General features: G+C 37.3%; 6 protein-coding genes and 1 long non-coding RNA gene across 8 annotated transcripts; 5 read left to right on the top strand and 2 right to left on the bottom strand.

Annotated features, from left to right (window-relative positions):
* Positions 1–4633: 4633 nt before the first annotated feature.
* AT5G25100 (Endomembrane protein 70 protein family) lies at positions 4634–7804 on the top strand. 2 transcript variants are annotated; one of them, NM_001203463.1, is made up of 8 exons: positions 4634–4914; positions 4997–5017; positions 5203–5367; positions 5443–5552; positions 5634–5751; positions 5829–5941; positions 6021–6171; positions 6279–7804. In NM_001203463.1, the coding sequence occupies exons 1-8, from the start codon at positions 4795–4797 to the stop codon at positions 7434–7436; spliced, it is 1956 nt and encodes a 651-aa protein (NP_001190392.1). In that variant the 5' UTR covers positions 4634–4794; the 3' UTR covers positions 7437–7804. The 2 variants fall into 2 exon arrangements, with proteins under 2 accessions (NP_001190392.1, NP_568465.1); NM_122419.4 differs by lacking the exon at positions 4997–5017 and having other exon boundaries at positions 4661–4914; positions 6279–7792.
* A 188-nt stretch (positions 7805–7992) lies between these two features.
* ENODL13 (early nodulin-like protein 13) lies at positions 7993–8792 on the top strand. Its single transcript, NM_122418.2, has 2 exons — positions 7993–8235; positions 8314–8792. The coding sequence occupies exons 1-2, from the start codon at positions 8055–8057 to the stop codon at positions 8691–8693; spliced, it is 561 nt and encodes a 186-aa protein (NP_197891.1). The 5' UTR covers positions 7993–8054; the 3' UTR covers positions 8694–8792.
* Positions 8752–12148, bottom strand: AT5G25080 (Sas10/Utp3/C1D family). Its single transcript, NM_122417.3, has 6 exons — positions 11806–12148; positions 11658–11713; positions 11505–11559; positions 9830–9910; positions 9484–9742; positions 8752–8974 (listed from the first exon to the last, which is right to left on the bottom strand). The coding sequence occupies exons 1-5, from the start codon at positions 12026–12028 to the stop codon at positions 9504–9506; spliced, it is 654 nt and encodes a 217-aa protein (NP_197890.1). The 5' UTR covers positions 12029–12148; the 3' UTR covers positions 8752–8974; positions 9484–9503.
* Positions 10548–10896, top strand: AT5G03875. The gene has a single exon (NR_142715.1). It is a non-coding gene; the product is annotated as an other RNA (long non-coding RNA).
* Positions 12149–12293: 145 nt separating the features above from the next.
* Positions 12294–15056, top strand: AT5G25070 (neurofilament light protein). The gene has a single exon (NM_122416.4). It carries the CDS (start codon positions 12339–12341, stop codon positions 14547–14549), a length of 2211 nt encoding a protein of 736 aa, NP_197889.1. The 5' UTR covers positions 12294–12338; the 3' UTR covers positions 14550–15056.
* Positions 15057–15592: 536 nt separating this feature from the next.
* Positions 15593–22696, top strand: RRC1 (RNA recognition motif (RRM)-containing protein). The gene is made up of 17 exons (NM_122415.2): positions 15593–15900; positions 16015–16147; positions 16323–16368; positions 16625–16685; positions 16787–16921; positions 17042–17158; positions 17250–17415; positions 17764–17876; positions 18059–18133; positions 18530–18751; positions 18828–18886; positions 18990–19074; positions 19180–19317; positions 19462–19686; positions 19771–20507; positions 20977–21140; positions 21302–22696. The coding sequence occupies exons 1-17, from the start codon at positions 15826–15828 to the stop codon at positions 21589–21591; spliced, it is 2841 nt and encodes a 946-aa protein (NP_568464.1). The 5' UTR covers positions 15593–15825; the 3' UTR covers positions 21592–22696.
* On the bottom strand, positions 21783–24349 carry AT5G25050 (Major facilitator superfamily protein). Its single transcript, NM_122414.3, has 5 exons — positions 23425–24349; positions 23090–23349; positions 22911–23006; positions 22675–22845; positions 21783–22590 (listed from the first exon to the last, which is right to left on the bottom strand). Exons 1-5 carry the CDS (start codon positions 23786–23788, stop codon positions 21982–21984), a joined length of 1500 nt encoding a protein of 499 aa, NP_197887.1. The 5' UTR covers positions 23789–24349; the 3' UTR covers positions 21783–21981.
* Between the last annotated feature and the right edge of the window lie 896 nt (positions 24350–25245).

The following is a 25245-nucleotide window of genomic DNA, read 5'->3' as shown; positions in this document are numbered from 1 at the left end:
GACTCAAAAGTGAACCCAATCATGTAAATATTTAATATTGGTGTCACAGAATTCATAACCTTTGCATGGACGCATGGGCATATATCACAAATTAAAAGGTGAAATGTATAGACTAGAAATACTTATATAAAAACAAAAAGAGAAAGATAATGTTTGTAGTAGGTCCTATGAATCATGCATTATTTAGCCTTGGGTGCAAGGAAAGTACTATGCAGGTCGAGCTGAAATGGATGGAATCTGAACCAACAATACCACTGGGTCACCAAACTCTATCCGAATAATAAGGTTATTTTAAGCCAAATTAACAACGATATTACTCGTACTCTAAAACAAAACCCACAAATCAACTCTATGTATACTAATCCTATAGGATCAAAATATCTAAAATTAATTGTCTAATCTGGAAAAGGTCATAACTCATAATAACATCCAGAGAAAATTGAATTCAAGGAATAGGGTCACACGGATTCGATCGGTCCTGACCTTTTAGTGTCCAAGTCTAGTCCGATCCGATTTCATCATATTGTTGTGAGCCCGGTTGCGGTTAGTTGTATCATTTACAAAAAAGTATAATCGGTTTAAGGATTTGATTCGTGAGCTTGATCTTCTTTTATGGTCATATGGACTCGACTCAAACAAACGAAACTCTTAATGTCTCTTGCCAAAAACCGCTAAATAAAAACAAAAGCACTTCCGTCTAGTCTGAACAAAACTATATTGAAACGGTCCACAAAATTTTGGTGCTATCCTAGATTCTAACCGATGAGTGTGGGGGAAGGTGGTGTGGTGTCAGACCAAGGGACAATGACGTATAACAGATGCAATATAATAGAGTAACTATATCCAATAACAACAAAATGGATTCTGAATTTAGAAAATAGTATAGAGAGAGCAAGCAAAATACTCTTTGGTTTATTTGTTCGACGATTGTTAAACGATTTTGCAGTTTCAATCATTCTTGTGATATAGATGAAACGTTTTTCGTAGCATGTTATTTCCAAGGTGAATATCTAGTTCATTAATACAAAACTACAAATTAATATATATTCTGATTCATTGTTATTAACCAAAGAAATAGTAGACATCCATCAATTGTAATCAATTTAATATGTCTTCCACTTTATGCCACCATCTACTAATAAAGATAGAAGTCAATCAGTGAGGGGGTTCCACTTTGGCACAACCTAACTACTTACCCATCTGATGTTGGCCCCAATACATGTCCAACTCCAACGACCTTCCTTCGGTCCTACTCCAACCAAATGCCTATACACAAATTCTCCTTTCAAAATTCTTTTATTAAACTAAATAATATCCCTAACCATAGTCATAGATCTTTTATCATTGTGTAAAAAATGTTATAGTGAGAAACCATTAAGAAGGTCAAGCTAGCAATTAAGAAGGGAAATAGTATATTGTTTTGACTCAATATAACAAATGTTTATAGGTAAATTATCCGTTAGATCCGTTTTGATTCGATTAAAAAACCTAAATACTCATAATTTGAAGAAATTCACGTAATAAAATGTAATACTACTATTTAAGGAAAAAGAGAAAGAAAAAATAAATTACATAAACCAGTTTTAGAAAAGCCTGGATATCTACGTATGAAAATAGTTTAACATCATAAAACTGTTATGTTTATTTTACATTTTGTCTTTTTATCTAAGAAATTAAAAGGATTAAAGAAAATGCATAGTAAAACTATATTTGAAAACTTTATATGAATTAAAAAATATTAGTATGAAATCTATAAAGCTCTTACAATAAATACAATTAATCGAAAATCTTTTTAATTCTTATTATTTTCTAATACCGTCCGTAGCATTTTAATCATTAACTTTTCCAAAAAGTTTATATTTTCTTAGAAAGAATCTTAGATGATTAATAAATCGGTTGGCAAAAAAAAAAAATGTTAGATGATTTCTTTGATAAAAAAAATCTAATATGATTTCTTTAATAAAAGAATCTAAGATGATTTCTCATATTTTTCAATTACTAGTTCATACTGAATTAAAGTTTAAGGGTATTATTGTTTTATGATTTAAATAGAGTTTTAGTGAGTTAAAATGTATGTAGAATCTATTGTTATTCAAACAAGATTTAAAAAAGTTTATTAAAATTTGGTATTAATTTAAGATTTGTAAGAAGTAATTTAAAATCTTCAGTTATTGGATTAATACTTTTATAAAGTCATAAAAAGTATATATTTTTTTATGATTGAGCAACAATCAAATTCATTGATTCTCTAAAAGCTGTCTCTTTCTTTACATTTCCTGGAATTGTAGGTATGATATTTTAGAAGAAGAAGATGTTATATATCACATAACACAAGATTGAGACTGTAACAACCACATGACGTGAAGAACACTCTAAATATGTCATCTTCCGGTTATATACTTTGGTCGGAAGATTCGACAACATATACAAGTAATTTCATCATCCTCCAAGTCGGGAGATCATTATGAGAATCCATAATAGTTATGAGAACCAACCGAAGATTCTTCATGGATAGATTTACTCTTCAAAAGTCAATGAATTTTTCTGTCTTCTATTGTTGCTATTCACAAATATATTTTCCAAATACACAAAGATCCACTTATACCAAATTTAGGTGAATCCTTCTTCTTCTTCATAACAAATTCCTTAGCTAAAGAATAATAATTGAAACAAAACCAAAGATGAACATTTGTGAAAACTAATTCTCATTCTTCAACAAAACTCAAAGCCTAGACTCTTTTCTTCTTATGCTTCTTCTTCACGTCATCCTTCACAATGATAGCATCGGCTCATCTGAATTTCAAATGCTGGAACAATCTGACTCCTGCATTTAGTACACTGGTACGTACCACCACTACTCTCATTTAACAATCCTGAACCAGTCCTCAACTTTAACATGTGATATTTTTGCATGTGATGGCAATACTTCATGTAGTAAACCAAGCATTATGAAGTCTACATGTGTGACTGTGATGGCGTCTATTTGTTAGCTGACTATCATTTTCCCTAATCAATTTTATCCATTCATATTGCTTCTTCTCACAACTACAAGCACAAAATCGTCAAAAGCTTTTAGCTCCAGGACTGTGGAACCGCCACTATAGCTATGTTGACAAAAGAGAGAGATTTTGAACGAGAGAAGGAAGAAAGAAGACAGAGCATGAATAGTATTTGACAATTAATTAGAAAATCTAAATCTGTTACAAAACAAAGACAACATCTTTTTATAGACGTGAAACAGATCTTGGCCGAAACAACACAAACAATAAGAGTTGTATAGTAACTCTTCAGTCATGACTCTTAACATAAAACAAAACAACTTTTACGATTGTATAAACAAACAACCAAACTCAATTATACACTAACAAGCTATTGAGTCTTATAGAACTTCTAGAAGATCATTACAACTTTTTGGATCTGTGGTTCTTTTTTTATTCATGGCCTTATTTTTTACCTTGGGTTACATTTCAATTTTGAATCTTATGGATTTGGATATGATTTTCTTCAAAATAATACAATTTACTTTTCATTTTTTATATATATATTATGATTCTTGGCTTTTATTCCTTTTTTTTTTTTTGGGGGGACACTATATATGGTTAATAAGTACTCTTCTTCTACTACTCATGTTACATATACTTCCTTCTCATGCTTCTTTATCCTTCTTTCTCTTCAATTTTTCCATTAAAGCTTATGGAGATTTCTTAAAAAGCTCTCTAGGGGATTGAACTTCTTGAAGAAGTCACCAGAGGCGATTGAATCTTCAATTTATCCATTAAAGCTTCAACGACGTCTGACGATTTCTTCAAAAAGCTCAATGGAGGCTTGGATTCATCATCATCATCAACAATTCATCACCATCTTCATCATCAGTATTGTCACTCTTAGTCTTTTTGGAAGGAAGACTTCGGGGTTTTCACTTTCACAATGTATCCTCTCATGAAGATGAAGAATGCCTTTTCTGTATTCGGTTGTTTGATTCAAAAACCTTCTTGCATGATTTCAAGATCTTTGGCATCTCTTTTTCCGAACAATTATCCTTATTTGGACTCATATCCATCAAAGGCTTGGACTCCTCATGAGATGTATGCTTTCAGCATCCTTAGAGACAGCCACCAAAGATCTTAAAAACCAAAAAAGGAGGTTTGTGAATCAAAGAACCCAAAACACAAAAAGCCTTCATCTTCATCAAAACCTAGGAATTACTCGAAAAAAGATCAAGAGAAATTACACCAATGACGAAGAAGGTGGTGATGGTGATGATACATCTGATGATGAGTCTAATCCCAAGGCCTTGCCTTTTATATATTTTGTGATCGACATGATGTAAATGTTACTGTAACGTTTATAATTAATAAAATATACTGTTTTCCTTTCTCATCGATATGGTTTCTTTCTTTACATGCATTAATTATAATTAAGTCGAAAATTAACGTAAAAATCTCTAACTCGTAAATAATTCCAAACGTATGAAATTTTTGTACTAGTTTATAAAACATCTTTGTGGCATATAGGTTTAACTGGACATCAAAATACTGTATAGCCAGTTGACGATCATTATGGATCATCATGGGCTTAAGAAATTAGGCCCATTTAAAGTTTTCTCGACGGGGTTAGACACGTGGCGGAATATGAATGGAGAAGAACGATGTTACAGAAACGAAGCAATAACGGAGAGAGAAACAAGGATCTAATTCATAGTGCTGCTTCTTCTTCTCTCTGAGACTCTCACAAAATAGAAACACAAGATCGTTAAAAAGCTTTTAGCTCCAGATCTGTGGAACCGCCATAGCTATGGAGTTTTATAGAAGTTCTAGAAGATTACAAATTCTTGGATCTGTGATTCTTCTGCTCTCTATTCATGTCGCTCACTCTTTTTACCTTCCTGGTGTTGCTCCTCAGGATTTCGAAAAGGTAAAAATGAATTCAATTTCGAATCTTATTGATTTGGATCTGATTTATATCTCTTAGATCTGGTTTCGAGTTTTGGTTTTAGGATTCAATTAGCGAAGCAATCGTTAGTGTTGTTGCCACCGACACTTTAGGCTCGAATTTCGCATTCTCATTACGATCTCTTGATCTATAACAATGTCGCATTTTCAATACAGTTACACAATTAGTTATCTCTAATTGTCATGATTAGCTTATAATCGAGAACAAATCGTAGTGGTGATTTGAAGTTTTGGTTTATGGTTTATGTAGGGAGATGAATTGAAAGTGAAAGTAAACAAGTTGACATCTATAAAGACTCAGCTTCCATATTCGTATTACTCTCTTCCTTTTTGTCGTCCTAAGAAGATTGTGGACAGTACTGAGAATCTTGGTGAAGTTCTTCGTGGTGACCGAATCGAAAATGCTCCTTATTCGGTTTGTCTCTGTTTTGATACATTTATGTATTTCTCTTTACTTGACTGCTAACTTGTGGAGTTTGGAATAATGTAGTTTAAAATGCGTGAGGCGCAAATGTGTAATGTTCTCGGTCGTGTTATGCTTGATGCAAAGTCTGCCAAAGCGTTTAAAGAGAAGATTGATGATGAGTATCGAGTTAACATGTAGGACATTGACTTTTGTTTAATAGTAGTGCTCTCTCTGTTACTGTTCTCATGGTGTGCTTGTGTATGTGTGTGTGTTAGGATCCTTGATAATCTTCCTCTAGTGGTTCCGATCGAAAGAATTGATCCGGGTCAGGGTTCTCCTTCTGTTGTGTATCAGCTAGGATATCATGTTGGTCTTAAAGGCCAGTATGAAGGGGTAAGTAGGCTTGGATTCTTCACTATTTGCGTTGCATGTGATAGCATGATTTTCTAAACCGTTATTTGCATTTACAGAGCAAAGAGCAAAAGTATTTTATGCACAATCACTTGGCATTCACTGTCCGGTATCATAGAGATATGCAAACCGATGCTGCAAGGATTGTGGGATTTGAGGTCAAACCATACAGGTGCAATTTTTGTTAACAGATTGGACTCTTGGGATCTCCTCTATTTTGCAGAACTAAATATTTTATACTTGATTTGTAGTGTCAAGCATGAATACGAGGGACAATGGAGTGAGAAGACCCGTTTGACTACCTGTGATCCCCACACTAAGCGACTGGTTGTTAGCTCAGCTACCCCTCAAGAAGTCGAAAATAAGAAAGAAATTATCTTCACATATGATGTTGACTTTCAGGCAAGTTCTTGTTTGACTAATCAGTTTATCACCAGATAGTTTTGTCTTAGTGAGATACTATTGTGTTCCTGTTCTCACTGTTTTGATTTTTGCGCTGATGTCTTCAGGAAAGTGAAGTGAAGTGGGCGTCTAGATGGGATGCTTATCTTTTGATGAGCGACAATCAAATTCACTGGTTTTCTATTGTCAACTCTCTTATGATCGTCCTCTTCCTCTCTGGTATGGTAGCGATGATTATGCTAAGGACCCTTTACCGTGACATTTCACGGTACAACGAGCTTGAGACTCAAGAGGAAGCTCAAGAAGAGACTGGGTGGAAACTCGTCCATGGTGATGTTTTCAGGCCTCCAGCCAATTCAGATCTTCTCTGCGTCTATGTTGGCACAGGTGTCCAGTGTTTAGGCATGGTACTTGTCACTATGATCTTCGCCATGCTCGGATTTTTATCACCTTCCAACCGTGGAGGTCTTATGACAGCCATGCTCCTCCTCTGGGTCTTCATGGGACTCTTTGCCGGTTACGCCTCTTCACGTCTCTACAAAATGTTCAAAGGAACAGAATGGAAGAGAATTGCCTTCAGAACAGCCTTCTTGTTCCCTGCAGTCGTCTCAGCCATCTTCTTTGTCCTAAACGCTCTCATCTGGGGACAAAAATCATCCGGAGCTGTTCCCTTTGGAACAATGTTTGCTCTGATCTTCCTCTGGTTTGGAATCTCGGTCCCTCTTGTCTTTGTCGGCGCTTACCTCGGATTCAAGAAGCCACCGCTCGATGACCCCGTGAAAACCAACAAAATCCCACGTCAAATCCCGGAGCAAGCTTGGTACATGAACCCAATTTTCTCAATCCTCATTGGAGGAATCTTACCGTTCGGTGCAGTCTTCATCGAGCTCTTCTTCATCCTCACATCCATCTGGCTCAACCAGTTCTACTACATCTTCGGTTTCCTCTTCCTCGTCTTTGTGATCCTTATGGTCACCTGCGCCGAGATCACCATTGTTCTCTGCTACTTCCAGCTTTGCAGTGAAGACTATCTCTGGTGGTGGAGGTCTTACCTCACCTCAGGCTCTTCTGCGGTCTATCTCTTCCTCTACGCAGCCTTCTATTTCTTCACAAAGCTCCAGATCACTAAGCTCGTCTCAGCTATGCTCTACTTTGGATACATGCTCATCGCCTCTTACGCGTTTTTCGTGCTGACCGGAACAATCGGGTTCTACGCTTGTCTCTGGTTCACAAGACTCATCTATTCCTCGGTAAAGATCGATTGATTCAGAAAAACATTCAAGAGAAGTACGAAAGAAAGAAGGAAGGTAATATAGTTAATGATTTTCACAAGTTTGTTTTTGCTCAATAGGGGTCTCTTCTTGTTTCGCTCTGGTTTTGGTTTACAAGTAACAAAAGAAAAGGTTTTATATGTAAACCTTTTCTTTTTTTAGAGTGTATTCTGTTTGATTTTCCCAAATGTCACTTTGGATTATCTTCCTTAATTGACAATTATGTGATTCTTTCATTTCTATTTATATTTTTATACTCTCTTGTAAACTTTACTTTAGCATTTTCTTGATTACATCAAATTCTAAGCACTCTCTTCCCGTTAATTGCGTTTTGCGGACATCAATAAATTCTGTCTCTGACCGTTATTAAGAAAATGAAATTACTGTATATCTAATTTCTTGGAACCTGAGTCTCAATGGTAAGGACTTGACACGTTTAAAATAACAACCGTTGGGACCAACAGAGAGTAGCTGCAAAACAACATTCACTTCCAACGGCTAGTTTCTCTTCTTCCCCTATATAAAGACCCAATCAATCACAAAAGAGCCCAAATAAGCAACATAAAATCTTTCTCTTTATCTCTATATAGCTCATACACAAACTTCATTCTAATGGCTCAGAGAACTCTTGTTGCAACATTTTTTCTAATCTTCTTCTTGTTGACTAATCTCGTCTGTAGCAAAGAGATTATTGTCGGAGGCAAAACCAGCTCCTGGAAGATCCCTTCTTCGCCTTCTGAGTCCCTAAACAAATGGGCTGAGAGTTTACGGTTTCGCGTTGGCGACACTCTCGGTCAGTTTTCTTTCCCCCAATTCATTCCAAAAATCAGCACTTTTCCTTTGAAATTTCTAAACTTCTGTATGTGAACAGTGTGGAAGTACGATGAGGAAAAGGACTCGGTTTTGCAAGTGACGAAAGATGCATACATTAACTGCAACACCACAAACCCAGCAGCTAACTACAGCAATGGAGATACTAAAGTGAAGCTAGAGAGATCTGGTCCTTACTTCTTCATCAGCGGCTCTAAAAGCAACTGCGTTGAAGGTGAGAAGCTTCATATTGTTGTCATGTCCTCTCGTGGTGGCCACACCGGTGGTTTTTTTACTGGTTCTTCTCCTTCTCCTGCACCATCTCCAGCTTTGTTAGGAGCTCCCACTGTGGCTCCAGCCAGTGGTGGCTCTGCTTCTTCTTTAACTCGCCAAGTTGGGGTTTTGGGATTTGTTGGATTATTAGCGATTGTTTTGCTTTGATTTAACCTGCTTTGTTCAACTTCTATCTCTGCTTTTTGATTCTTTGATCCACAAGATTTGTTGAATTCTTTTGCCTTTTAAATATTAATGTTATTTCCGAATACAAAATGCACCAACTTCAAGAGCTTTCCGAAAACAGTAACTAACACAATGCAATGTACAAACAGCATACACCACAACACTAACTAGGTCCAAAAATTTTAAAACTTGACAAAACCAACTTCTCTGCAATGTCGACGATGACGAATGCCACAACTACGTTCCAGAAAATGTAGCAGCAGCTGCAAAATATGAAGAAGAGAAAGAGTTGAAGGACTGAGAATTTACAAAGTAACGGATGCAATGCTTCACAAAGAGAAGAGAACTGAGAAGTTGATACTATCCTGGCATGTAGAGACAGAAATGGTGCTGAAAACTTCACGATAATCAGCAGATAAGTAACGGATGCAATGATCTACACGAAGAGGACTAAAGATGCTGATACTATTCTGCTATTTGTAGCCTAGGAGAGAAATCACTACAATGAACAAATCTTCCTTATTGGTACATCCTTTATATGACTCAAAGATATTATAATCATACCATGAGGAGAAGCAAATAAATCCCTAAGGATAACTCATAAAGAGACTATAGTTTTCAAAACAAATGGAAGGAAACAGTGTTTTCATTATGTGATCATAGTCATAAAGTATTAGGAGAAAGAATCGTTTTTTTTCCTTAGACATCCACCTAGTTGGCAATTCTAGAGATTTGCTTTCAGGTGTCAAAGATAATCAGAAGAGAACATTACCATGATATATTGGTAATAAATCAGGCTGTACCAACTTCGACATCATCTGAACCATCAGCTGCCGCTACTAAAGGGCCCTTCAAACCATTTTCATTGTGACCGATAATCTCACGAGCTGCCTTTTCAAGAAAGTCCTTCGCAGCTGACTGAACAGACTGTTTCTCATTTGATTGGTATTTCCTCTTTCTCGCAGATGTTTCAGAATACCTGATCCTCGATTTCTCTCCTTTACTGAGGTCTCTAATGCTTTGCTTTTGGGCTAGATTCATTTAGCAATGACTGTTAGAGAAACAATGATATACAGTAAAAGAGAGAGGTGGAAACAACAAACTGTACAAAAGCTTACTCGATGTAAGATCAGGTAGAGAATGTTCGATGAAACGGGTTGCTGCCTGACGGTTTAAGACAGTGGTCGGGCGCAAAGGTCCTACGGTAAAAAAAAAAAAGAGAAATAGATAAGAGAACATTTAGAGGATAAGATATTGATTAGAGGTAGCCATTCAATGTCTAACAAAATCGAAATGACTACAAAATTTCCTTATCAGATAAACCAAACATCAATTAGACAAGTTAAATATGAAACGATGTGCATGAAAAGAAATACTTTCGAGAAACTAAGTCGAACTAGTCGGCCCATTAGTACCCGGTAGCATATCGACAAAACGATTCTTGCCCGAAAGGCCCACGAGTCATTTCACAAAAACGCAGAGCACAAGTGTTACCAATTGAGTAAGCACTTTCTAAACGGAATATAAAAGCTCGTTGATAAACAAAGATAAGACACTAGCCTCCAAAATTTGAGATAGTAGACAAGAACAAATGGATCTTCCACAATAAGAAAAAACTTCGAAAAACATCGCGAAACATTAACATCAACAATGAGCCACAAATAAATTCAAATCAAATAAGTTGTCTAAATGGAAGTAAATCTTGACAAAACAAAGTTGAAACTATCCACTTTGATTTTAAAGCTATTCAACGGAAAAACAAATACAGAGAAACTAGATCACGAATCAGTCTCCCTAATTTCATTCAATAGACTACGAGAGGAAATCTCCTTTCAATATAAGATGATAGGTAGATGCAATAGTAAGGTGACTAAAAGATAAGTCCAGAACAATGGATTAGGCGCGATTCATTATTAGAAAGCCTTCCAATGGAAATACTACTTCCCTGCATTTAAGATGGGTACATGCAATAAAGAGTCTTTCAACGAAAATCATCATATCTACCAAAAATAAATAAAATCATCACTGAGCATAGAACAAAACAAAGAAAACAATCTAAAGCAGATACATCATCCCAACAAACAGAGGATCAGAAAAGCAAGTCCTCGGAAAATGTACTAATCAACGAAGAGGTTAGCACCTATCTGCCTAATATTAAGACTGGCTAAATAAATTCTAAGCTGAGAGCAAAATCCTTGAACACGGTTGAAATATTATCCCCAACAACTTTATAAGGTAAATGGATGCAGCAATTCTCCAATGAAAAGAGAAAGCCTTCTAATGGAAACACTACTTCCCTGCATTTAAGATGGGTACAAGCAATAAAGAGTCTTTTAAAGAAAATCATCATATCTACGAAAAATAGTATCAACACTAAACATCGAACAAAACAAGGAAAACTATATAAGGCAGATACATAATCCCAACAAACAAAGGATCAGAAACGCAAGTCCTCAAAATGTACTAATCAACAATAAGGTACACAGAGGATATCATTTAACGCTTAAGAAATCGTTAGCACCTATTAGCCTCTAAAATTACGAAAGGCTAAATAAATTCTAAGCTGAGAGCATAATCCTTGAACATGGTTGAAATATTATCCCCCAACAAAGGTAATTGAAAGCAGCAATTCTCCAATGAAAAGAGAAAGCCAAAAAAACTTGCTTAATCCACGAGACAATACAATGGCCAATTCAAACTGAAACAAATGGTTTAAACCAAAAGACACACAGAACCAAACAAGTTTTTGATCTCTCTACAAATCAATCCAGGCACCAGAAAATCAATCTTTACCTTTACTTTGATCAACACACTTCTGAAACTTCTCTCTGTACACGTTTATCCGCTCCTACAAAACCAATACTACCATCAATCAAACAACAAAAGATACCATTTTGATTAAGTTAACAAGATAATAAGAGAACTAAAACATCCAAAGACACATACAATTTCAGATTTTACACGATGATCATCAGGATCAACACCAGTACATCTCAACCTCACTGTAAACACACAAAACAACAAAAAAATTCAAATTTATCACAAACAAACAAACTTCAATCGAAACAGATTCACAAAGAAGAAAGAGTGTTACGTTCGTAAAGAGTAGTGGTGGCTTCAGCTAGCAAGTGCATAGTCTTAGCTCGCTGTAATGGTTGCATTGCAGCGAGAACCTCTGGCTCAGCTAAAGTCAGCATCTGCTCAAGCTGTGGCTTCAGTTCCTTGAGGTACGCAAGTGTTTGATTCACCGCTTCAATCGCTGATTCCGGAACCACTCCTCCAGCTCCTCCGCCGCTACTTCCTCCACCTCCTTCCATCTTCAATCGAATCGAGAATTTGAAAATTGAAAAATCCGGCGTAGATAGACTCAGAGGTAAAGAGATTAGGTTTCCGGTTAGATTCTCTGAGTCGCCGACAAGTGTTGAAATTTTTATCTTTATGGAGATGAAGAGGCGCTAACACAATCGGGAAAGAGTGACGTCAGCATTATCAAATATGGGCCGTTAATAGGCCCAAGACAAGTCAAACATTTAAGGCCCATTAAACTAGTGAATTTATTTTTATGAATTATTAAAAGGTTTCAAACTCAAATGTAGATCAGATCGGTGATTGATCAGATCGGCGGCGATGGATGGTGGCGACGATATGGATTCCCTGTTCGAAGGGATGGAGCTTTTTACACCGGCGTCTCAGTTCTCCGGTGACAGCAAGGTAAGCTCACCGCCTCAATCTGAAGAAACCAAGGCGGCGGAGGCGACACTGATCACGGCTCCTTCTCAACCAGATGTGACGGAGGCGACACTGATCACGGCTACTTCTCAGCCAGATATTACGGAGGCTTTGGACGAGAATCTGTTTTCAGACTTAACGATTGTGACTCCGGTTCAACACCAACCTGAGCCGATGGAGGCAGTTATCACTACTCATCAATCTCCGGCGAAGAATTATGGACGTCAGGTGTCACGGAGGAAGAAGAGAGCGGCTGGATTAAGAATTGGATACGGTAGGCACGAAACCAACAATCTCGACGAAGACGAAGATGATGCCGTTAGTCAACAATCCGATTCCGTTAGTCAAGTATCAGATTCAGTTAGTCAAATATCTGATTCCGTCGCGCAAGTGTTTGATTCCGGTAATCAATCTTTAGACTCTCCTGTTGTTACTGTGGTTGTTGGTAATGGTAGCTCAAGGTTGGAGTTAGTTAAGGCTCAGATCGAAGCGAAGCTAAATCGTTCTCGTGATTTGGCTGCTTCGGTTACTTCTGCTCGTAAGAATGCGATTAGGAAGAAAAGGCAAGCATCTGAGAATCTCAGATTAGCTTCTACGACGCACGAAGAGCTCGAGAAGCAGCTTGAGGAAGCGATCGAGACAGAGGATTTCGATGCGGCTGAGAGGATTAGCGAAAGCCTCGCTGCTAAGGAAAGAGATAGGCTAGCATTGTTGGCATTGCTTCGCCAAGCGGAATCTGATTGCGATGCTATTGAGTCGAAAATGGAAGAGGTTCTTCTTTCTCAGATTGCAGCTGAAGAAGAATCTGCCTGTCTGCTTCGTAGTTTTGGCACGGATGCTGAGAATGATGCTGGATCGATTCTGGAGAAAGCAGAAGCTTTTTATTCAGATGAAATGGAGAAATGGCATTCATGTTCTGAAGATGTTGAGGTTAGAAAAGTCGAATTGGATATAGAATCTGTTGTTGTTGATAACGTTCGGTTGTCGTTGAATGGTATTCTTGAGGGATCTGTTGAACAAGATATGAAAGAGAAGGAGATACTGCAGAAGAAGAAAGAACATTTGGCAAATGAACTTGAGGAGCTGCTTGCTTTGGTGAAGGCAAAGGAGAAGGAGATTGACGAGAACGATTCGCAAATAGAGGCAGTTGAGGAAAGAATTAACAATGTGGTGACTGGCTTCAAGGAATTGCAAACAAGTATGGATAAAATGTTAAACGATGTGCAAGCTGGTCTCACTGAGGTTGACAAGGAAACTGAAGATTTATCAAGGAAGAAGAAAGACGTGGACGAGTTCATGACATCTGAGAAGGAGAGAGGAGCCAAACTTCGTGATCTTGCCCGTGTTTCAGCGGATGAAGCTTGTGAATATGAGGAAGTTATTAAATTGCGGAAAGGTTTGATGTCATATGTGTCTAAAACTAGAGAAGAGAGAGCTAAGCTTGTAAATATCGAAGAGAAGCTTTCTGAGGAAGTACAGAAGCTACAAGAGGAGGTTTCCAGTACCCGAGAGTTACTTAAGGAGCGATCTTCTAAAAAGTCGATCATCCAACAGAACATTACATCTTTCATGGATAAAATTATGTTCATAGAGAAAAGGATGCCGGAGCTTGAAGCAGAGAAGAAAGTGGCTGCATCAACGAGAAATTTTAAAGAAGCTGGAAGAATAGCTGCAGAAGCCAAGTCTTTAAATTTAGAAAAGGATAAGACACAGATGGAAACAGGAAAAGCTAACGCTGAGCTCGAAAAAGCAGAGCATGAGATTGAAGAAACCATCAAGAGGCTACAAGAGATAGAGAAGTTGATTTTGTCGAAAGAAAAAGAATTGGCTATTAGTAGATTCCAGAGGTTGCGGATTGACAGTGGAACTGCAAAAGCTGAGAGATCAGCTGCTCTGGAACTGAGCGACCTTGAAGAAGCTAATCTTCTACTTGAGGAAGCGCAAGAAGCAGAATCCGAGGCAGAGAAGCTTAAACTCACAGGCGGTCTCAAAGAAGAGGAAGAGGAAGAAGAGAAAGCAAAATCTAATGAAGTTTTTGTCTCGATGGAACTCATAGCCACCGTTGGTCTGAAAAAATTACAAGAACTGGTGGAATCTGTTCCATCTTAACTCTGAAACTGCTTCAGGTTCAATCCTAGGGACTACAGGAATGTCCTGAATCATCAAGGAAAAGAACCGAATGGTTGGTTTTGTAAATCTATCAACAACATTAAGCTCCATAACGCAGTCCACGTATATGGTTTTTGTTTGGTTGTTTTTGGGATCCATGTGTTGATCGATTTGGTTGTTCAAAGAAAAGAGAGAAAGCTTATTCTATTCAAAATGTTACGAGGATAGAAACACCAGGAACTTTTTTTTGTTGGAATATACTTTCTTTGTTTCTCTGTTTACTTTAGATCAAACTGTTGATTTGGTAGGTAAACATTGTTGTCTTACTAGTCATTGTAATTTAAAAATTGTAAACTTGGCTCGTTATGGCAATTCTGTTTTGAATTTTTATTTGTATTGGACTTGAGTAGTCTTATGACACCTCTCCGTCGAAATGTCTGGCTCTCGCTGTAAGTAACAAAGTGGGATGTTCTTGGATGCTATGATTTTACATAGAGAAGTTGAAGATGTTGATACCATTGTGGAATTGTAGCCTAGGAAACCACTATAATGAACTTTACTTCATCATCATCTGAACCATTCTTAACTAAGATAACCAACTCTAAATATATGAAAATATTCTTTGTGGGAATAATATATAAAGATACAGTTTATGTAAAATTTTACTTACTCCAAATCACTTCTAAATATGTATTTTCTTATTTATATCACTCTCTAAATCTCTCTATTAAATAGAACGTTAACTCTTTAACCTCAATCTCAAATTTCAATTCTTCTAGTTATAATTTATAAACAACAGCAAAAAAAATTTTGTTCTATTACAAATATATGTTAACACTCATAGTTATTTTAAAAGTTTTTATTTTTGAAACAATATATTCTTTCCAGTTTATAATAAATATCAATTTAGATTTAAATTTTGTTTATTATCATTTTTTGTATATGTAACTTTTTAAATTTATTTATCAAAATTTTATGCTTACGCAATAATTAATTTAAAATTCCACAAATTCTTAAAAGACGACTGAAAATACAAATATTTTATCCTAATTATTATTTTTCCCTATCTCCCGTTTTTAGCTCGTCTTGTGTTCTCTCCTCGAGCCCTAGCTCGCTTCCTGATCAATCGTCACCTTTCTCGATTCATCCAAACCCTAGTTCCGAATCAGAATCCATAGTCTTCGTATCTTTCTACTTTGATCTTTCTCAATCATCAATTCGGCTTCTCTGTTTCGTTGGGTACAAGTTTCCCGAGGAGCAGTTGGATGCTGAAACAATGAGTTCATTCTCGATCACTCGTAAGAAAACACCATTCCAGAAACACAGAGAAGAAGAAGAAGCTAGGAAGAAGGTGAGTTGAAATTTTCAATCGATTCATCGCTATTCCTGGGTAGAATTTGAGAAATTTGTTCATCGGAGATTGATTTGATTGATTAATCGATGGGGTTTTCGATCTTAATCGCAGAAAGCAGAGGATGAAACGGCTCGTTTGTATCAAGAATTCGTGGAATCGTTTCAAGGGGATAATGCAACTACTAAGACTTTTGTTCGAGGTGGGACGATAAATCCTGGTGACAAGCCTAAGGTTGATTCTGAAGGTTAGTCTTTGCAAAGGCTACACAGCTTTTTAACTGTTTGTTTACAATTGCTTCTCTCTTTGTGTGTACTTTGTTCTTTTTGATTGGTGTCAAATGGTTAGAGCAATGCTTTGATTATATTGGGAACGCATTAATAAGTGTATGGACCTTTTTTCTATGCGTTCGCGGATGGCAGGTGAAAAGTCCAAAGATGGGGGTTCGGTTTCAAAGAAGGGGAGTAGGTAAAACTGATTGCTTTTGATTGAATCAATCTCGCTTTGCTATCGTAGATCGAAAGAGCTTGGTCGCTCGTGATTTTGCTGATGAGTTATACACTTTTGATATGTTTGTTACCAGGCTTGAGTAAAATATTATTAATCATGTATTTGTAACTAGCTGAGGTCTTAGGAATGATGTTCTTGGGTATTGCTTGATAAGTTGAAATTCATTCGTGTATTCTTGTTATATAGAAGATTATCGTCCACTTAATCTTTGTAGGTATGTTCCCTCTTTCCTTCCACCACCACTGGCATCCAAGGGTAAAGAACCGGAGAAGAAGGTCAGTAGCATGGATTTTGTCACTGTAATTCTCTTGTTCATTGGGTTTGTTGTTTGAAGCACAATTATTTAGTTGTAAGTTCATTTATTTCATCTTTCTAGAGGGAGGAGGAGAGGCCTAGGGAAAGAGAAAAGGGAAAGACTCGAAATATAGATAATTTCATGGAGGAGTTGAAACGTGAACAAGAAATGAGAGAAAGACGAAACCAGGATCGTGACCGTCAGGGCGATAGCTCGGTTAGTTCATTATACTCTTGTGCTCTCTTCATCATACTCTTTTGCTCTCTTCATCGGTGTTCTGCTCTCATATTTACTCTGGACTCCCGGCTTTCTATACTAAACTTATTCTGTATTCAGCCATCTAGCCGCTTTGATGAGCTACCTGATGATTTTGATCCCAGTGGGAGGCCAGGATCGTTTGACGATGGTGACCCACAAACTACGAATCTGTATGTTGGGAATCTGTCCCCAAAGGTGTTTTTTCTTTTCTTACTTGGATCATATGTTGTTTTCTCTCGCCATTGTATTCTTAATATTCATAAGGTATAATTTTATGCTCACGTAGGTTGATGAGAATTTCCTTCTGCGCACTTTCGGAAGATTTGGGCCCATAGCTAGTGTCAAGATTATGTGGCCAAGAACAGATGAGGAGAAGAGGCGACAAAGAAACTGTGGCTTTGTTTCCTTCATGAATAGGGCTGATGGACAAGCTGCAAAAGATGAAATGCAAGGTTAGCTAGCCTCTCTTCTATCTAGGACTCTCTATTTTAGCCTTGGTTAGAAATCATTTTCTAGGTAGATGCAACATGTGTGATATATATGAGAGATTAAAATGGATAGTTGAACAAGAAACGTTTTAGGCATATTAGTTTGAGTACTTCAGTTCAACAAAATTTGATTGGTTTCCTTGTTGATCGAAACATATACCCAGTGGTTGATTAATGTTGGAAACTAATGACCCTTCTGGCATTATTGACTAGTCTATCTGTCTATAGTCGACTGGTTTTGTACTAACTATATACCTGATTGCATGTGACAATGTTAAAGAAAGTTATGAAGGAAAATTTCCAATTTTACAGGGATCATCGTGTACGAGTATGAACTGAAAATTGGATGGGGTAAAGCAGTTTCTCTACCGTCACAAGCATTACCCGCTCCACCACCTGGACATATGGCTATTCGGAGTAAGGAGGTTTGTGATGCATCCTGTGCTGCTCTTCTAGATATATTTCTTCTTTAATTCTGTTCACTAACCTATGTATGGCCCGATCTCTGAATTTATTGGTATTTCCTTGCCATTTTTTGCATAAAAAGTTCTGCCAGTTTTATATCTCTTTAGTTTAACTCTAAAAACTTTAAATATTTCATTGGCAGGGCTGCAACTTGGTTTTTTCTGGTCAAACGGGTCCACCGATAATAACTTCTGTTCCAAATCAAAATTCTGAGCTGGTATGTAAACTTGGTTCCACATGGCTTGAATTGGTTCTTTATAAGTTCTATATGATATTCGTGGAAGGCTTTTGAATTACTTTATAGTCCAGAAATGTTACTGTTAAGTTTCAGAATTGATTGTCTTTATTTCTTAAAGTAATGAAAGACAAAAGCAGAACTAAAAACCAAACTTGGGATCAATTCTATTTGTAGTGCATCCTCTACTTTCCAAACCCCCAATGGCACTAAACCAGTCCCCAGATACTTGAAACTTCTCAGTACTTAATGCTTCTCTTGTTTGTAATGATACTGATTCAAGTAACTTGCTGATACGGCACCTATAGTTGACGACACTCTTACAGCTGCCCGTCTTTAATAATCTTAATCCATATGTACTTCCGTTGCATTGAACAGGTTCTTACCCCTAATGTTCCGGATATCACTGTTGTTACCCCTGAGGACGAGCACCTCAGACATGTCATTGATACATTGGCACTCTATGTTCTGGATGGTGAATGTGCTTTTGAACAAGCTATCATGGAGAGGGGCCGTGGGAATCCACTGTTCAAGTTTATGTTCGAGCTTGGCTCAAAGGAGCATACTTACTACGTCTGGAGACTATATTCCTTCGCTCAGGTACATTTTGATTGCCTTTTAACTAGGCATATATTTGCATTGTCATAAGCTGATTGAATATTTTTGCATTGTTTAGGGTGATACACTTCAAAGGTGGAGAACAGAGCCGTATATCATGATAACTGGTAGTGGAAGGTATTGAACCTTGCCAACTTTGAAACTGATCCGGGTGTTCGGTTGGTTTACCTTTGCATATGACATCTGTTGTATTAACACTGTCTATTTGCTCTTATTGCAGATGGATACCGCCACCACTGCCTGTAACTAGGACCCAGGAGCACGAAAAAGAGTCTGCCAGCACTTATGCGGCGGGAAGAACCAGAGTAATCTTCTTGCACTCTTACTTCTAATTTATTTATTTCTTTTTCTTTTGTTAGCTAAGTTGTTCTTTTGGTGTGCGGGATACCTGACACTGTTAAATCTTACAGCGTGCGGAAGTTGAGAGGACTCTGACCGATCCTCAGAGGGATGAGTTCGAGGACATGTTGCGTGCTCTTACTTTAGAAAGGAGTCAGATAAAAGAAGCTATGGGTTTCGCTTTAGATAATGCAGATGCAGCTGGAGAGGTACAATATGTTCTGACTTATATATTTCAGTACATTTAGTTGGTTTTTTCTAGACACCACAAAAAATTTGAACAGAACTACTCGTTAATAAAATAGATATTCATATGCCTCTTCCTACTTATATATGTGTACTTAATTCCACAGGTTGTTGAAGTTTTGACGGAGTCCCTGACTCTAAAAGAGACATCAATTCCAACCAAAGTTGCTAGACTCATGCTTGTGTCTGATATTCTTCATAATAGCAGTGCACGTGTTAAAAATGCATCTGCATACCGAACCAAATTCGAAGCAACTCTACCTGATATAATGGAAAGCTTCAATGATCTGTACCGAAGCATAACTGGAAGAATTACTGCTGAGGCTCTAAAAGTACTGTCAGAAAGAAAAATGATCGTTGATGGTTTTCATTCCCTTATAAATATACTTTTCTAAACTCTTTCTGACTTTTTGCAGGAACGGGTTCTCAAAGTACTGCAAGTATGGGCAGATTGGTTTCTCTTTTCAGACGCATACATATATGGACTACGTTCCACATTTCTCCGATCAGGAGTCTCTGGTGTTACCTCATTTCATTCTATCTGCGGTGATGCACCTGAAATAGAGAACAAAAGTTACGCTGACAATATGAGTGATATTGGAAAGATAAATCCAGATGCTGCACTGGCAATAGGCAAAGGAGCTGCAAGGCAAGAGCTGATGAATTTACCAATTGCTGAGCTTGAGAGGCGTTGTCGGCACAACGGACTGTCTCTTGTAGGAGGTAGAGTAATGATGGTTACCCGGCTACTAAGCCTTGAAGACACAGAGAAACAACGCGGCTATGAAGCAGTGGATGAAATTCCAAAGCATCCGCAAAACCATTCAACTTGGGAAGAAGTTAAGAGTGAGCGGGAGCATATCAAGAACAGCTACGCAGAGGTTGAAATGAAAGAGCCTGTGAATCTACCCACGACAATACCAATCCCACAGCCTGAGCTGAAAGCCTTTGTGGGAAAAGAGAAGAATGAACTCATATTGCCAGCTTCAAAATGGGCGAGAGACGATGATGAAGCTGATGATGAACAAAAGAGGAGCTCCTCTTCAGGAAGTGACAATACTGGTGGGATAACTTTCAAGGCCGATGGCGAGGATCTCAAGGGAAATGATTGTGTCCGTGCCCAACCTGACAACGGAATGGACGAGGAACAAAGGTATGATCAATGCATCTCTTTATGAAAAGATATTAGGAAAGTAACTTAAGCAAGCAAAATATAGATTAAAAAACACCAATTTGCATTATTGCTTCATGTTGGTGCTTGAGCATTAAAAACAACAAAGAATTCCTCGAAATAGTAACATCAGCGTAAGGGTAGTTTATGTTAGTGAGGGAGGTGTGTTCTTGTGAACTTCAATTGATTTGGTCTTTATAGAGTACACATTATTTTGTATTTTGGCTCTTACCCGGTTAAGTTGGATAATTGAGAGCCATAGAAAGCTTTTGGGCATATGCATCAATTGTATGTACCCAAATGTGCCTTACCTACCCATACATGAGCTTGCACCAATACTGTTAAAGTTAACAAGAAAATATGAGAACTTACTTTCAGTAGAAGTTGCTATTCAATTGTATAATCTGAAACTCAATAGACTTCTCCCTTGCTCTGTTTTTTGTTACTGCAGACAAAAGCGGAGACGCATAGAAGTTGCTTTGATAGAGTATCGTGAAACTCTTGAGGAACAGGGGATGAAAAACCCCGAAGAGATAGAGAGAAAAGTAGAAATAAACAGAAAGAGGCTTGAAGTCGATTATGGCTTATCAGGACCTAACGAGGGCAACAGAAATCGTAAGTTCTTACTTCTCACCCAACATACACATACTCTTCTTTTGTTTTGGGAAAGGTTGTTAATTTGCTCTATTTCCATTCGATGCAACAATGAGTGAAACACTATTAATGCGTCTCAAACACTATTAAATTAGGTATTCACACATTGATTTTAACTGCAGAGAAATCAATAATAGAGCGGAAGGAGAAGCGTGAAGATTCACAAGAGTCCTCTAAAAAGCGGCACCGTGGGGAAAACAAGAGCCAAAGTCCGCCACGGAAATCATCAACGAGGGAGAGAGATCATGACTTGGGGAGAGACAGGGATAGAGAGAGACACAGAGACAGAGATAGGCAACATGATTTGAACAGGGATCGAGATCGACGTGAAAAGAGTTCAAGCCACGATCGAGACGATAATGATAGAAGCAAAGAGAGAGACAGGGATTGGCGCAGACGAGGCACGAGATGATAATGATGATTATGCTTGTTCTCACCTCATGGTCTGTTCTCAAGATTTTAACCTTTTGTGTTTTTAAATCCAGAAGATATTGTAGAACTTGTTCTCAGACACAGCTTGTAATTTTGTATCCCAATTTCTGAAAGATTTCTCACTCAATTGTTTCTTCTACTGGATTCTTGTTTTTCTTATGGAACTATTTTAGAAATGTAAGTAGATTAGGTAGGTCCCCAAATTCACAAAGAATTGTTTCTTCTATACCAAAAACACACAAACTTGTTATGCATTCAGAGAAAAATGTAGTGTGTGCCTTTTGCACTTTCCAGAAGTAAAAGTGAAGTTCGGCAAAACTGCTGAAAAACTGAAGCATTTGCTTCAAACACTATAATAAAAGAACACTAGCTATCTTCTATCAACAGAGTGAACAAGAGAAGCCAATTCCAAATTCCGAGTTCCTTCTTTTTCATCTTTCTCTTCGTCCGAATCTTCGCCCATTATCTCATCCGGGAGCTTGAACGTGTTTTGATCTCCTTTAGGCACAAGAAACAGAAAACAAAGCGGCAAAAGTCTCATGACATTCCTGACCAAAACCGCAAGCCACAGGTTACCAAACTCAGTCCGAGTCACCTTGAGGACATGCAACATTATCCCTCCAAGCCAAGATGAGGTCATGAGGCCTGCATTGTCAATTGACATTAGCAATGCAAAGAACGTCCCTTCAATTCCGTGGGGACAAAGCTTTGAAGTGAGGACAAGCAGCGGCATCCATTTCAAGCGTCCGATCATCTGAGAAACTATCTCGTCCACTACTATGAAGAGATAATCCGGTAAACCAAATTTTAAGTTGAGACGGAACACAAGAATGAGGTCAAGCATTCCCGATAGAGCAAAGAGAAGTTGAGTCCACAAACAAAGTCCGCGGAACGGATGATCCTTTAGGACTAGTTGGTATAACGTTGCTGCTAGAATCGATCCGATTGAACCAATGGAGAGAATGAAACCAACTGTTTCCTAAAACAGACCAGGTAGGTTCTTCAGCATATTACTTATTTTGGGGTGAAGTTTGAAAATAGAAACTATTTGTTTTGGTAATACCTGAGCAAACAAAGGACCATCCTTTGAATCTGTGAACCAATAGAAGAGACCTTCATGTATGTTCAAACCAAGAGTAAGGGAAATGTACATATACAAACTCGGCCGCCACACATCTGAACACTTCATTGTCCTCCACATCGCTTTCCCTGCATCGGTAAATTTCTGGTTCACCTGAAATGATACAACAAGAGTCAATACCCTCATGATCAAGCTACCAAAGAGAGAATAATTATTACCTGTTTGTAAGAGAAACCAGGAACATGGGGCTCACTAAACACGATCCCGACTACCGATACTAACGCGAATGGGAATGTCAGCAATCCAAAGACACCCTAATGTCGCAAAACAAGCCAAATACAGCATTAGAGAGGAAACACAAATGAAAAAGATCATAGTAGACAGACGATTCATTAACCTTAGAGCCAACAAGATGAACTAAGATGCCACTCATAAAGAAACCAAGAAGTGCTCCAATGGAAGAGCTTAAACTGCATAAACTCTGCATATCCGATGCAAGAGAAGGATGTTTGATACTATTGTAAGCAGTACAAGCATCAATGGTTACATCAGCAATCGCCATTGCAGCACTTGATATTGTCATCCAAAACAGTGCCAAGTAAAGGTGTAGATTACTATGCAGTGAAATAAACAACAATGAAACCACTCCAAGCACCCCTACAAAAACAGAGTTTTGTACATTTAAAAGAGAAATCAAAGAGACTTTGATCGAAATTTCGAGCGAGATTTTACCTGCTAAAATGAAGTAAGGACGTCTATGGAAACCAAAGATGGGAAGAACATCAGTGAGAATGCCCCAAAGTGGTTTAATGATCCATGGAATCTTAGTGATTGCAGTGAGAGCTTGAGATTCAGAAGGCTGAACTTTTTGAACATCTTTCATATAATACTCTGTAGCTACACGACCTAATGAGCCACCAAGCCCTTGGTTAATTCCATATAGTGAGACTACACCAAACACAAAGCTCCAATGAAGCTCTGAAGACAACATCTTTAGCCACCGTACAGGACCACACACCACATTACGGAAATTACTTTCTCCTTTGACCACATGTACGGATCCGCCGTTTTCAAGGCTTTGCTCTTCTACTACCATAACTTGCAAGGAGGAGAAAGATTCAAGATTTGGCTCTGTTTTGAGCTTAAATGTTGAAACTTTTGATATGGGTTTGGTCTGAAAAACAGATCCGAGGGGCGAGGACAAGAGAGTTGTTTGAAGTTGGTATGTCTTGGATTGGATTGAGCTCAGATTATTAAAAAAAGGATGAATCTTTTGATGTAAGCAAGTCAAAAATCAAAGATTTGGGAATCAAATATGATGAATCTTGAATTAAACTCAAGAAACAAAAATGAAATTTGCACACATTCGTTGACCCTGTTTTCGTATGAACAACAAATGACCATTGAAGAAGAAGAAGAGAAGAAAAAGAAAATGAATAAAGAAACTAAAGGATAAAACTTAGATCAAGAGAGACGAAAGGAAAAGGTCAAAGCTTTTGCTGCTAAATGTTTGACCAGAACACACATCTTTCTTTGTCTCTTACTAAGAACATTCTTGTCTGTTTTCCTCTGCTTATTTTTTGCAATTTTACCTCAAAAATAGAAGCTTTTTATAGAATTTATAAGGTTATTAATTCAATAGAAGAAGATGAGTTCTTTGTTAAATGGAATTAAGCTTGGTTTTGCATCAAAGTCACCATATTACTTCATCAATACTTTTGACTTTTCTTTCTCTACATAAGAAGAACCTTTTTCGTTGTTGTTAAAGGTGAACGTAAGAATTTGTAATTAAAATTACGTAACTTTAAAGTATATTAGAGAATACAATGTATCTGAAAGAATTTGATTTATGTGTATAAGTTTTCTAATTCCAGTATTTCCCAAAATAAAATAAAATCCAAAAGCTTTTTGAAGAGTCGCCAAACAAAGGAACAGAAGTAGTTTTGTTTGTGTTTCTTAACCTAGTATATCCTCTTTAAATACGTGTTTGGAAATCGTTGGGTGAAATATAGATCTTGTCACCACTACTTCTCCACTGATCATGAAATACCAAAAAGCCCATTTTCATTTCTTTATAACAAAAGTAAATATATATATCCCAGCATTTTGGGATATTGTTGTCACCTTTATTGATAATTTATATAGACTTAGACAAAAGCTTGCCACCAACTACTAACTGTTGTTACTCTTTATTATATTACTTTTTTTATTTATTTTATAAAATACTTGAAACTGATAATCTACATGTACGTTTTTGTAGATTTTTAGCCAAAAATTCTTAAAGTATTTAGTATTTTCACTTTCAGTCTTTACAAAATTCATCTGATAATACTACGGTGAAATTATAGAATTAAGAAATAAAATTGTATAATCTTAAATACTTAACAAAACAAACAATATTAACAAAATAAATGTAATTTAAAATTTAAACTATTTTGTAAAAGGATATCGTTCTGACGTATAACCCGGATCAATCTCTAATGATATTCAACATTGGAGGATGTTGTGGTGGTTGTCATTGATAAACCTATTACAAAAAAACTAATAAAACTT

This window comes from Arabidopsis thaliana, chromosome 5 (genome assembly GCF_000001735.4).
Source record: "Arabidopsis thaliana chromosome 5, partial sequence".
In the NCBI taxonomy this organism is placed as follows: Eukaryota; Viridiplantae; Streptophyta; class Magnoliopsida; order Brassicales; family Brassicaceae; genus Arabidopsis; species Arabidopsis thaliana.
Note: the sequence above shows the minus strand (reverse complement) of the source record. Positions and strands in the feature narration are given on the sequence as shown.